General features: G+C 46.7%; 6 protein-coding genes across 6 annotated transcripts; 1 reads left to right on the forward strand and 5 right to left on the reverse strand.

The window, feature by feature from the left end:
* Positions 1-53: 53 nt before the first annotated feature.
* On the reverse strand, positions 54-1,878 carry N7469_004988 (LipA and NB-ARC domain protein; the record flags this gene model as incomplete). The annotated part of the gene is made up of 2 exons (XM_056643908.1): positions 54-1,748; positions 1,819-1,878. 2 exons carry the CDS (start codon positions 1,876-1,878, stop codon positions 54-56), a joined length of 1,755 nt encoding a protein of 584 aa, XP_056500722.1.
* A 305-nt stretch (positions 1,879-2,183) lies between these two features.
* Positions 2,184-3,649, reverse strand: N7469_004989 (class I SAM-dependent methyltransferase; the record flags this gene model as incomplete). The annotated part of the gene is made up of 9 exons (XM_056643909.1): positions 2,184-2,214; positions 2,273-2,592; positions 2,650-2,752; positions 2,832-2,975; positions 3,029-3,092; positions 3,146-3,271; positions 3,331-3,358; positions 3,421-3,534; positions 3,599-3,649. The coding sequence occupies 9 exons, from the start codon at positions 3,647-3,649 to the stop codon at positions 2,184-2,186; spliced, it is 981 nt and encodes a 326-aa protein (XP_056500723.1).
* Positions 3,650-5,513: 1,864 nt separating this feature from the next.
* N7469_004990 (FAD/NAD(P)-binding domain-containing protein) lies at positions 5,514-5,874 on the reverse strand (the record flags this gene model as incomplete). The annotated part of the gene is made up of 2 exons (XM_056643910.1): positions 5,514-5,611; positions 5,676-5,874. 2 exons carry the CDS (start codon positions 5,872-5,874, stop codon positions 5,514-5,516), a joined length of 297 nt encoding a protein of 98 aa, XP_056500724.1.
* Positions 5,875-5,876: 2 nt separating this feature from the next.
* On the reverse strand, positions 5,877-7,170 carry N7469_004991 (FAD binding domain protein; the record flags this gene model as incomplete). Its single annotated transcript, XM_056643911.1, has 7 exons — positions 5,877-6,050; positions 6,091-6,401; positions 6,520-6,559; positions 6,585-6,728; positions 6,775-6,879; positions 6,906-7,004; positions 7,072-7,170. Coding segments are annotated over 7 exons (972 nt in total), but the record flags the coding sequence as incomplete, so codon positions are not given.
* A 775-nt stretch (positions 7,171-7,945) lies between these two features.
* N7469_004992 (FAD-binding oxidoreductase) lies at positions 7,946-9,351 on the forward strand (the record flags this gene model as incomplete). The annotated part of the gene is made up of 2 exons (XM_056643912.1): positions 7,946-8,554; positions 8,611-9,351. The coding sequence occupies 2 exons, from the start codon at positions 7,946-7,948 to the stop codon at positions 9,349-9,351; spliced, it is 1,350 nt and encodes a 449-aa protein (XP_056500726.1).
* Positions 9,352-9,562: 211 nt separating this feature from the next.
* Positions 9,563-10,396, reverse strand: N7469_004993 (A4/G1 family peptidase; the record flags this gene model as incomplete). The annotated part of the gene is made up of 1 exon (XM_056643913.1): positions 9,563-10,396. The coding sequence occupies one exon, from the start codon at positions 10,394-10,396 to the stop codon at positions 9,563-9,565; it is 834 nt and encodes a 277-aa protein (XP_056500727.1).
* Between the last annotated feature and the right edge of the window lie 1,365 nt (positions 10,397-11,761).

Genomic DNA, 11,761 nt, shown 5'->3' on the forward strand with positions numbered 1-11,761 from the left:
AACATTGGCGCAGATACTCATTTAAAAATACAAAGTACTTATACAAAGGGATATCATCGAACGATATAGAATCCACTGACTGCCACCTGTCGCTCCCGCAATTCATCAGTCGCTGAACGAACACCCAGCTTATGCAACGGAACCTGTTCAACTAGCTTTTGACCCTTGATTCGGATAGCCGAATATCCATCCATAGTCCGTTCCACCCAAGTTGAACTTTGTTTCTGGACTTCAGCTGCACTACATGTCTCGGGAGACCATGCCGGATGGGCCAGAGTGCTCTGTACAACATCTGCATCGTAAGCATCCGCAAGAATAGATGCTTCAGCTGCTGCAGCGTGTGCATCCGCAAGTTCTTGACTGGTGCTGCCTTTTGGTGGCGGTACTTCGACTCTGAGAAAGCCCATGAGACGTATTTGTACCTTGGAAGATGTTAAGGATTCATCAACTTCGTCAAGCAGACGAAGCGTCACGATGTGTTTCGAGATTTGGGACATGTTGACGCGAGCAGCTTGAAGGGGATCTAAGGTCCGAACTGCGACAATTATAGGGGACCAAGTGCTCGACGATGGATCACTTTGTTTATCCGTGCCAAATTTTGCCCAACCAAAAAAGTACCCACGGAGCTGCTCCGAAACCCAGTCTGGTACACTAGTAAGGGTCAATCTCGGAGTTCCATCAGCATTGCTCGACGTTTGTGAGGGACCAAGCTGTACTCGAGCCTTGAAAGTCATTGGAAACGGTTCCTGTGGACCATTCTCAACAGGCAATGACGCATCTTGGCCAGTAATTGGCGACATGCCCCCACCAGATGCGACAGATTGACCAGGGTCCACGGATGAGGTGAATAACCCCGCGACGCGTGATTCAACGCCACTAGCGGAATAAGCCTTTTGAACGGCGGCTTGTTTAAACCAGGCCGGACGATATCGGTCGACTCTGGCAGCTACCGCAGCAGAAGCGGGAGCGGCAGCAGTTCTTGCAGCCGTTTGCGCATATAAACTGACAACCATTGCGCCAACTTCAAGGGGCAACGTCGTGAGACTAGCACCGCGGATGGAGTGGGGGTTGGCAGAGGTCGATAGAACGCGGAAGACCGGACTGTTTCCCAGTACCTTTTTCTTTGCACCCTGGCATAACACGAGTTGAAAATATCCATCACCGGCCTCTGAGGGAATTCGCACCACAGCGGTCTCCCGGAGGTGATGTTTATCCCTTGGACGCGGGGGTGCCTTTTTGCGAAACTTTTTGATATCGCGCTGCCAAGCTCGTTCATCATCGGTATTTACCTGGTCAGCTCGCAGGGGCATTCCCGGTGTGACATCCAGCCAACTATCATTTAGTCTAAACAAAGCTTTGGTGCGCATTCCGGTCTTTCCGGACCATCCTTTGTTCTGCAGCCAAAGGGTACGATCGAGCGGCAGTGGGGTATCGGAGAAGATAGATATCGCGACCGAGGTGGCATTGCCTCGGTAGAAAACTAATCCATGAGAATGGCGCAGGATGGTGAAATGCTTATTCGACTCAAAAGGATGGTTGATTAACCCGCCAAGGAAGTGCCGGGCTTCCCCATATGCTTTCTGGATTGGAGTAGGCACGGGAGGTTGAGGCTGTGACAGTGCTTGCGTTGATATTGAGGTCGATGAAGATGTCGCACCGGCTGTTCGAGGCCTTTGAGGTGTTTCCAAAGGAGCTGACAGCTGCGCAGGTCCAAAAAGATCTGTATAAGATGGCGGCTGGGACAACGACTGTGGCATTCGATTTAGAGAGCATGGGGGGATCGGCAGCCGCAGCCTCCCGCAAATTGGGGTTGGAGACGGGCTTACGCCTGATTCGAAAACCGTCAGGAGGTTCGGGACGCAGAGTCATGGACTCCATTTCCCCATTATTTAAATTAAATAAATCCCCAGATCCAGATGTGGTAGAAACATGGAATGAAATGGTTGAAAGACAAACATTCAAGAAAGAAAGGAGGTTGAAAGGCGAATGAGGGCGTGAGGCATCACGTGATGCCTGAGGCATATGATGTTTCGATTAGACGAACATTTGGAGTTGAGAAAGGACAATGAAGAAAAAAAAATATTGGAGGCTTCAATATGCTTGAATAAGCTGGTATATTCTGTCTATGGTCATTATCATTATTCATAACTGCTGGAAATCTGCTGTCTCAAGTTGAGGTCGTCTCATAGTGCTTTTCGAGCTGTGTAAAAACCCCTATTCTAATTAGCTTGGCAGACCACAAGATTATGATAATATTAGGGAAAAGACATACATTCGAGCGTATACATGCATTTTGTTCATTCGGAGCTCTGATCTTAACCGAGCAAGTAAGACCTGCATCTCTGCAGATGTCCATTTCCCAAACCGTGTGAATAGGGCGAGAGAATAGCTCTCTACCGCGCCATCGGAAAGCTGTGCTCGAAAATAACGACCGATTTCCTTCAGTTTCGGATCTTTTGGCCAGGTTCCCACTGGAACAAGGCTTTCCATCTCCTCGATATCCTCGAATTTGGCTGCTTCTAACAAATCTCTCACTCGATTTGATAGATCCCAGATCCGACCTTGGATTTCGGCTATTCGGTAAAACTCAATCTATCAAGAATTTCAGCTATTTTTTCGGATGAAGCAGAGCGAAACATTTGCTCATACCTCCCAAGTGCGTAAATGACTGTCTTGTGGCCAAGAATCATCGTCACATGCTAGACGTGGGTAGCATTCGGACACTTCAATACGACCTCCGGGTTTAAGGTGGCTAGATTCTGGTCAGCCCCGATGGGTTTAGCGAGAATATCTGATCCCCCAAAAGTGGCTGAGGCTTTTGATCAACTTACTCGTGGCATCTGCGGAGAAATTGAGGCCAGTCGTCTATACAACCAGAAAGGCTTCGAATATGAATAAAATCAAACGAGCCTTCACCAAAGCTCCATTCTGGTTGATTGACGTCTTCAATAAGAAAGCGAACATTTGGTGGGACCCTGTGAGTCCTTTAGTATTAAGACATCCGCGACTTGTCAAAGATTAAACATACCACCCAGGTTGAATTGGAGATAGATCTACACCAATGACCTCTGCCCCTGGAAATTGGTCCGCAACTATAGAAAGTCAGTCCAAATTGTTCGAGGTGAATCCAACAGCTATGACAAGCCTTCTATGGCCCATATTCCTGTTCCTGTGCCGATATCAAGTATCCTTTGCGGGTGCTCGAGCTCCGTTTGGCACAACTCGCCATTTTGGACAAGTCGGAAAACGTGATGCAGCACATCTAGTCTGTCTAATCGATGCATTAGCTTTAATCGTTTCGCAGTTTGAGAATGACCTGGGAAATCATACCCTGTTCTCTCTCGTCATTGGGCAAAATCTATTTCACTCGTTAGCAGGCTGGAACTCAAGCTGCACGCGGATGCTGATCACTGTACGTACATAGGACCCGGACCGATAGGCATGGTACGTGCGTCCATTTTCGTAAACATACGAATAAATAGATTCCGATAAAGAGGTCGAGTCACTTCGCACACTGTCATAGTCGCTAGAAGACTAACTTAATGTGTCAGTCGCCTCTAGCTCTGCGCATGAACTCCACGAAACAAATTGTACTTACGCTGACGTCTGGATCGACTTGTATATCTGCAATATCTGCAGCATGCGCCATTATTTTAACCAAAACGACCGGAGCATCGAATCATAAACGATGAAGACCAAAGCCACCGAAATTCACTGGAATAAGGTGGGGGATATCAGCTAGAAGAAGGAAAGGAAATTGGCCCCAACATCTCAGCCAGGGCCACCCTGCGCTGTCTTCCAAGATTCAGGACAACGCGCGAGGGAAATGTACGCGATTTCGACCCAGACTGCCGGGAATCTCATTCATACGAGTACTGCTATTTCGAAGTTAAAGCATTCCGGTCCCCACCAGATTCAACCACTCTGTCGGGATGCGAGCCTGGGAATGGAAAAAGTGGGTTCCAAGAATAAGGTCATGCGGCGACAGGGATCTTCTAGGAATTCATTGAATCTACTGTCGCTATATTTTTTCTATTTTTCTATTTTTCTTCTTCTGACAATACGAAACATTTCGGCCGGTCGAGCCTATGCATCCATGACCATCAGGATCAGCAAGTGGCCCACTTCCCAAGAATTCACATCTTATGGTTTTGAAGGCCTGGACGTACGGCCATGATGTTAAATATGTAGTGAGTGTACACTACGATTTGAATGCCTATTTGCAACTTGAGTGTTGTGACCTGCAAAAATCCCCGGGACTTACCGACTCCACTCCCATTTTCTGCATCTCTCGTGTTCGGGAATTTTTTGTATATTTTTTTTTAACAAAAATGGGTGGCCTGCATGCTCGTCAACAATCGAATGGCAGGTGGAAACCCACGTCTGACCCGAGACTCCGGTGCTGGTGGAGAAGATAAAGGACACGAGTTAGCCTTGGGGGACTCCGTGTGTGTACACATTAATGAATACTGAATTACTGTAGTTGAATCTTTCTTTGCACGCCGAAGCAAAACACATGAAATACCACCATCATGCACAAACAGGGTACCTCTCGCTCGGTCAGCTCTGGCTCGGAGCAGGGATCAAATCCTTGTACCAGATTGCTGGAAGGGCAACCATCTGCATGCGATGTATCATGTTTGAGATCCCCCACTGTTGTATCCCCAAACGTTGTTTCCACCAAATCCCGACATTAAGATATCAAATACTATATGTGAGCAAGCACTTTTCTGTCTCAGCCGCTCGCAGTCAACTCCTGATCTCCTAGCAGGGTTTTATCCACCCAGTCCATTTTCAAATTCCATGCCGAGGCGGGCGAGTCGCCAGATCGGCGTTGTCCTAAACCTCCCCTCTCCCTCTCCCGACATATTGGTAACCAATCCTAGGCTGCCGTGACACGGATGCTAAGTGGAGAGTCTCCATCGGCCGCTAACTCGCCCGACCTTTTCGTACGGTGACCGAGGTTCGGACTTCTTCAAAATGTGAGTCTTGGGAGGCCAGACCTTCATGAGGGTACGAGATCAACCGTACTTTAAAGCACTGGGGATGCTTCACCAGATGTGTGTAGAGAGAACCAATATAGCTATCGGGCAATCAGAAGATTTTTGCTGTTTTTCTTCCCGGAATTCTGCGGGGATTCTCCGAATTGCACACCACTTTACTACATTTGTACATACCACGTCAACAATTTCCATCTTGCATGATCCGAGGAGAAGGTCGTTCACCCCCACTTTAACTTGGCTCTCGGGCTCATTGTATGATCTCAGAAACGGGCATATGGAATTCAATCGTGTCTGACTATTCATCGACTGGAAGTTCCTGATAACCTGGGTCAGTGTGCAGATACCCGAAAAGTGATGAAGTCAGTGATTCATGTAATGAAATGAAAAGCTGCCAGCGACAAGAAAAAGGAGTCTGAGAATTGAATTCTATAGATTGTACATATCATATTGAAATACCATGCTAATCTCGTGCGTTCTCGCATTGTAATTCGGACCACATGACGCATTGATCTAGCTGCTATGGATATTGCAACGGTCCAGCAATTCCTGAGATGTCTTTAGCTCATTATGAGAAATGCACATTTTCATGAAATCGATCCTTTCAGCCGCTGTCACAATCAGTTAGCAGGAATGCCCACAGGAACTATAAATATGGTTTAAATCAGAACCCACGTGTGATCCGAATGTTCTTCTCATCATCTTCCCGTCGTCCATTTAACCTGGTGTAATGGAGGACCATATCGACTCTTGGTCGACGAGAATGATTATACATTGCAAGCCTTGTCCGGACATCTTGCATTTTAGTGCCAAGAGGTAGCAAGGTAGCAATGCTCACTGCATCCGCAATGGCCATCGCGCCACCCTGTCCCATATCTACAACGAAGAAAAGAAAAATAAATCAGCATGCCAAAAGTTCGGGATTGAATCGAGATACTTGACCAGTCGGTGTAGGAATATATTACATGACTGGAACGGATGTGCAGCATCACCCAATAGTGCTGCATTCGACCCAAGTGGCAAGGGGATCCATGTCGTACAGATTCCACACTTTGAGACATTGATCGGCGCTTTGGATGATGTTCTGTACGCCGGAAGTAAACTCCGAGAAGCCTTGCAGGATCGATTCTTTGTCGCCGACTGCCTGCCATCCTACACAAGCACGTGTCAGCTGAAGAATGAAAAAAGGCATGCTGCTAGAAAGAAATTTGCCGCACTCACTGTCTCCTTGAGTATCCAAGTCTACGCGAGCCTCTTCGGATGGCATGAAGGCGCAAAGATTCATTATCGTATTGTCAGAGCACAGATAGGCGACTAATCTACGATCATTGGCGCTCCATTCCAAGAATATGCCATCTCCATCCACATATCTTTTCGTCCATTCGTTCTTCTTCAGATAATCTATAGGCGGAAGTCAGCGGAAGCTCGAAGTGCCAACTGGGTAAAGAGAGACTCCCGGGGAGATTATAGGAAGAGTCTGGGGCTATTTTCACATTGTCAGATCAGCTTCGATTGCCACTCTCAATATCTTTCAGATCTTGAGTGAAGGCCATCAGCGCCTAGCAAGAGATGCGCAGAAAACACGCGGCCGTCTTCTAACACAACAGATGGATGAAAAGATTCGATGTCGATTGATGCGATCTTGCATTCCAGATGAAGCTCTGCAGTCTCAATAGCCTTGAGCTTGAGGCTTTTATGCAAGTCCACTCGATGATTGAGATACCATTCCTAGGTTCATGAGCTGCCATCCACAATCCAAAGCTGCCAAACTTACAGCTTGCCAATTTTGACGAATCCCGGCAAAGACTTGCTTAAATTTGAGATCTCCTCCAGCGTCATATCGATGAATCTTGCACAACGTCAAAATAAACTCGCGGCTCTCTTCTTGAATGAGCAAAGACACACCTCTTTAAGGAGGGATCCACCAAGTGTTCCGGATTTATGCCCATCCGCTACAATAATGCGGTACAATTTGGTGGTAGGTGGATCGCAGCGCCTGTTTCTCTAAGAAGGCATGATTTCTCAAGGATCTATACATCTTAGCTTCATACTAGACAGACTTCATTCAAACAGAGTCTTCACTTAACATAACCCGATGTCCTCCTAGTGCAATCGCGGATGGCAAGCCAGCGATGCCGGCTCCAATGATCAACACGTCAAAGGTTCGTTTCTACCACTCATTTTGATTGCAATTGGCAGTTGAATGTTCTCCAAAGACTTCGCTACCTCTTCGCATTCTTATACTCTACTCTGCGAGTTAGCTCCGTAACTGGATGGCAGTTTATCTTCTCATTTCTCTTCGCGGTTACAAAAAGAGAGATCTCCGAAACGATCTCCGATGGGAGCGGGTACAGTAATGTCACTGATATACTATGTATGGGCACTCTGATTCGCTCGTCGGATCAAGAAATAAGCGGATCACAACTCGTGGTCTATAGTCAGTTTATGTATATGCAAAATCGGACAAGCTCAATGTTGTATGGTTTTAACTTGAACGTTTTTGAAGTTCTGATAAAACAATCAGATCTTATTAATCATCAAGTTGTAAGATCAATAGCCAGTAAAACAGCTTGCATCATTGAATTTCTAAATTCGTATTTAATTTAGCTACACTTCAGACCCCACAAAGGCCTGAAATGCTCGCACTTTTCGCCGCTTCGAGAAAATACTGCGATTCAAACCCATGAGAGCGAATAAAACGTCACTTATAGCTTTTACGACATCAAAGATAATGACAAAAAGACTGTTACCCTGCTGAATGAAACGATTTTCGCCATTTTGAAGCTGTAAATGACAAGAACGGTAATTTAGGCCCCCAGCCACTGCTCCGTGGAAAGCATAAATAGTAAGATCCAAGGCCCAAGTCCATCGACCCCAGTGTGAAATTCTATTTTCTTTTTCTGCATCACATATACCCGGCAACCAAGACTTACACCTGTAACATCATGGACGAACTCAGGCATTTCCTAGCCACGAACCCGCAAATTCGACATGTAATTCCAGAATCTTCGGATTTTGCGGCTCTCCGCGAGCAGTTTGTTATTCAAGAAACCAGAACTCCAAGTATTATAGTGTGTCCTTCTACAATTGAGGAGATATCTTCTTTGGTAAAAGTTCTTACGGCAAGCAAATTACCCTTCACTGTTCGCGCAGGAGGACATGACATGTTTGGTAGGACTCAGGTAGAAGATGCGGTTACCATTGACGTTCGTGGGATCAACCATGTCGAAGTGAACAAAAGCTCTCATACCGCAAGGGTTGGTGGTGGAGTTATTACCATGAATCTACTTCAGGAATTGCAAAAACATGAAGTAACAACACCTCATCCTGTCACCCCGAGTGTTGGATACACCGGATGGGCGACACATGGCGGATACGGCCTCTTGAGCAGTCACTACGGACTGGGAGTGGATCAAATCGTCGGTGCTCGGGTGGTTGATGCACAGGGTAATATACGCGATGCCGACGAAAACATGCTCACGACTATCCGGGGAGGAGGAGGTTCTGTGGCACTTATTTATGAGCTCACCATCAAGGTTTATCCGTCTAAGAAGGTAGAGTCATTCTCGAAAAATGCTAGGAACCCAGATATTGATATTTCAAATGTCAGATACTCGCCGGGTTCATAATCTATGGATCCGAGGATCTGACTTCAACAGCTCGCTTGTACCATGAGAACTATCGCAAACTGAAGAAAGAGAGCATCCCACCCGCTTTGGGTTTGTATCAAACCGTTATACATGTACCAGAAGGAAAATCATTTGCTACTGTGTTAATTTGGTCTTCCGATGATCTTGTGGAAGGTCAAAAATGGGTCGACAAGATAGTCAGTCTGGCTCCAGTTGCTGCCAATACAGTGGTCGAAACTACAATTCTTGAATTCAATGAAGGAACTGCCGAGTTGATTGAAAAGACAACATATGCCTCCATTTTCTGTCCTGGGGTTTACGAGCTAACCCCCGAGGTTGTTGATGTGATCAGCAGCTACATTGAAAATAAACCTAATCACCCGGGGTTCACATTTGGTGTGCATGAGCTTCGCTCAGAGGCACCCAGAGAGTGCGAAAAATCCATATTCAATGCCAGGGATCCACACTTTTTTATCGAGATCATCCCTATGTCTACATCCAAAGAGATCTTTGATGAGCTCTCAGTCTGGGCTCAACGATTCAACAATGCTCTAGCGAAGACAGACCCAGCCAATATCTACCCCATTTCCTATGTTCCGCTCACTCCAAATGAGGGTCTGGATTTCAAGGTCATCTACGGCAATCGCTATGAAACACTCAAAAGAGCCAAGGAGCAATATGACCCCGACAATGTCTTCAAGTATGCATTGGTTCAGTTGTGAGACAAAGCAGGTATTAGCGGAGGTTTCTGCGGAAGAGATAAATTGCATTATGGCATTAGGAGCTTCGATAAAGCATATTATATCCAATCGTGGGCAGCCCTTCTGCCTCTAATTCCAAATTTAGTCTAGAATAGAAAATAACCTTAACGCCTTTTCAAACACAAAATGTCCCGTCAATCCAAGCACAACCATATAGTTGGAAGTGTTGAGCTTACTGGTAAGTAACAGTAAACTCGGTGTCACTATCAACATGGACCTCAGCCAAAACCTTTCCACCTTGTTGGATATCCAGAACCTCGCCATCATTGACACCATACTCGTTATCACCAGCCTTTGCTTGGGCGCCCGTGAAATTGATCTTGCCAAAGTTGGCCAATGGAACCATAGAATCACCACTGTTGAAATCCTCAACGATCCACTCAGCATTTTGTCCTCCAAGAGTGGCGGAGGTGGAGGGCGCCGAAAGAGTCTTGGTAACACTCTTGCCGGACGACTTATTCTCAATTATAGCAACACCCTTGCTAGGAGAGAAAGACTCAACCTTTGCAACAATTACATCTCCGGCAGAGAGATCAATCTGGAAGTTCTCCGCTGGATTAGGATACCACTCATACCAAGCATCGTAGGACTTCTGGTCATCACCGTCGATGTAGGCATCGATTCCGGTCTGCAGAATAGCATTGGTGTATGTATCTCCATCAATACCAACCCATGCCGAAGCAGCTTGAGTATTTCCCGAATTATCAGTGGCAGTAGGATCAGGCACGGTAAAAGTGGCTGAGACAGCATTGTAGGTGGCACTAGGAGGAGGCTGCTCTCGAACGACACCAGCCCAATTCTTGCTGTATTGAACCTTGGCCGAGTTGGAGCCTTCTTTGAGGAGAACACCATTCTCTTCGTCGGAGTGGTCGATCTTATGAGGTGGAATAGATTGGCGATTCAGAACGCCACGAGCTTCCAGGCGCTCAGCCAAGCCAGAACGAGGTGCTGCGATTGCATTTCCAGCCAGGAGGACGGTGGTCAAAGTTGCAGTGGTGAGCTTCATGGTGAAAATGAGCGAACTGATATTCTCCGGGGATTGGCTTGAAGGCAGAAGACGGAATAATATGGTCCGGAGTAACTGGTGTATTTGCTCCCACAAAAATATTCCCTGGCAGGCGGTTCTTATATTCCCAGTCCATCTCATCGCATGCGGCACATGAGCCGCATGGGGAAGTACAACACATGCAATTCTGGGGATCCATCACGAAGACCTTGGGGAATTTGCCCTCGACCCGCTGAGAGGTGGGGGATGTGGGCATCAGGTCTTAGACCCCATGGCACGCGAGATGAGCTGTTCTGGTCTTGGGACGGCGTCGATCTTCGTCTACCATCCACGTAAACATTCACTTTAGTATGGGATTTGAGTGGGGAACACTTATGACTGCGATCATCGGACGACAGTAGAGATGAAAGGAGCAGCGTGCGCGTCGAGATGAGATGGTACATTCCAGTGGGGATCAGTTCGCATCTGGTTGACAGCGGCGCCATGACGGATCTGACAAGGATCATCACGCAGTATGTCCCTGATATTGGAAGAGGAAGTCGTCTGTCTCCATCGTGATGGCTCACTTTATCGAGAATGTCGAATGACATCTAACCTAGGCCCTATTCTTCGCTCGAACGACGTTAATACTCGATATTCAACAGCACCACAGCCATTCACAGTACTTGAAACACTTCAAATTAGTTCGTCATGGCAAAAGGGAATGACGTCTTCGTGGCACAAATGCTTTGCCCTATGTACAAAAGCCCTGAGATTATCTACATTCGGTTGGGCCATTTGCAGCCACGTTTGGAACAACTTGGAAGGAAGCGTCCAATCGTCTTGGAGAATTTCATTCTAAGACATTGAGATAGCGAATAAAAGATCACTATTGTCTTACGTACTGTACAATTCACCCCCGAGGCAGAATGGACAAATGAGATGCACATTCCACTGCACCCCCTTGCATTCCTGCAACCACAACAATCAGCTCCAATTGGACTAATGTTGACACACGTGCTCCGAAAGCAGTATGGTATGTTGATCATATCTTGGCTCACAAGAGCAGTGTCTGCCACAGATCTATTTTGAGTTTCTTAATGAACGCTGCGAACGATCTCGCTGCGGGTTCCGGCATCGTGGCTCGGCAAGCTCATCTTGCATGAAGATCTACACACAGCTGTATATTGTAGCAGGACATACTGGTTCCAATGCGAGATAGCTAGATGGCGGGAAGCTGCAGATACATCCTCGTGGTGTTGATCATACGTCGATCCGCTGATCAATGTTAGTCGTCGCATGTATCTAAACCTTGTGTAGGTGATCACGGTGTCATTGAAAAGGAGACAAAGTATCGCGTAATGAATCGACTGCAGGATCTCAAAT

The sequence above is a fragment of the Penicillium citrinum genome (genome assembly GCF_028827155.1).
Source record: "Penicillium citrinum strain IBT 23319 chromosome Unknown utg000004l:1.0-2404223.0:1.0-2405248.0, whole genome shotgun sequence".
Lineage (NCBI taxonomy): Eukaryota > Fungi > Ascomycota > Eurotiomycetes > Eurotiales > Aspergillaceae > Penicillium > Penicillium citrinum.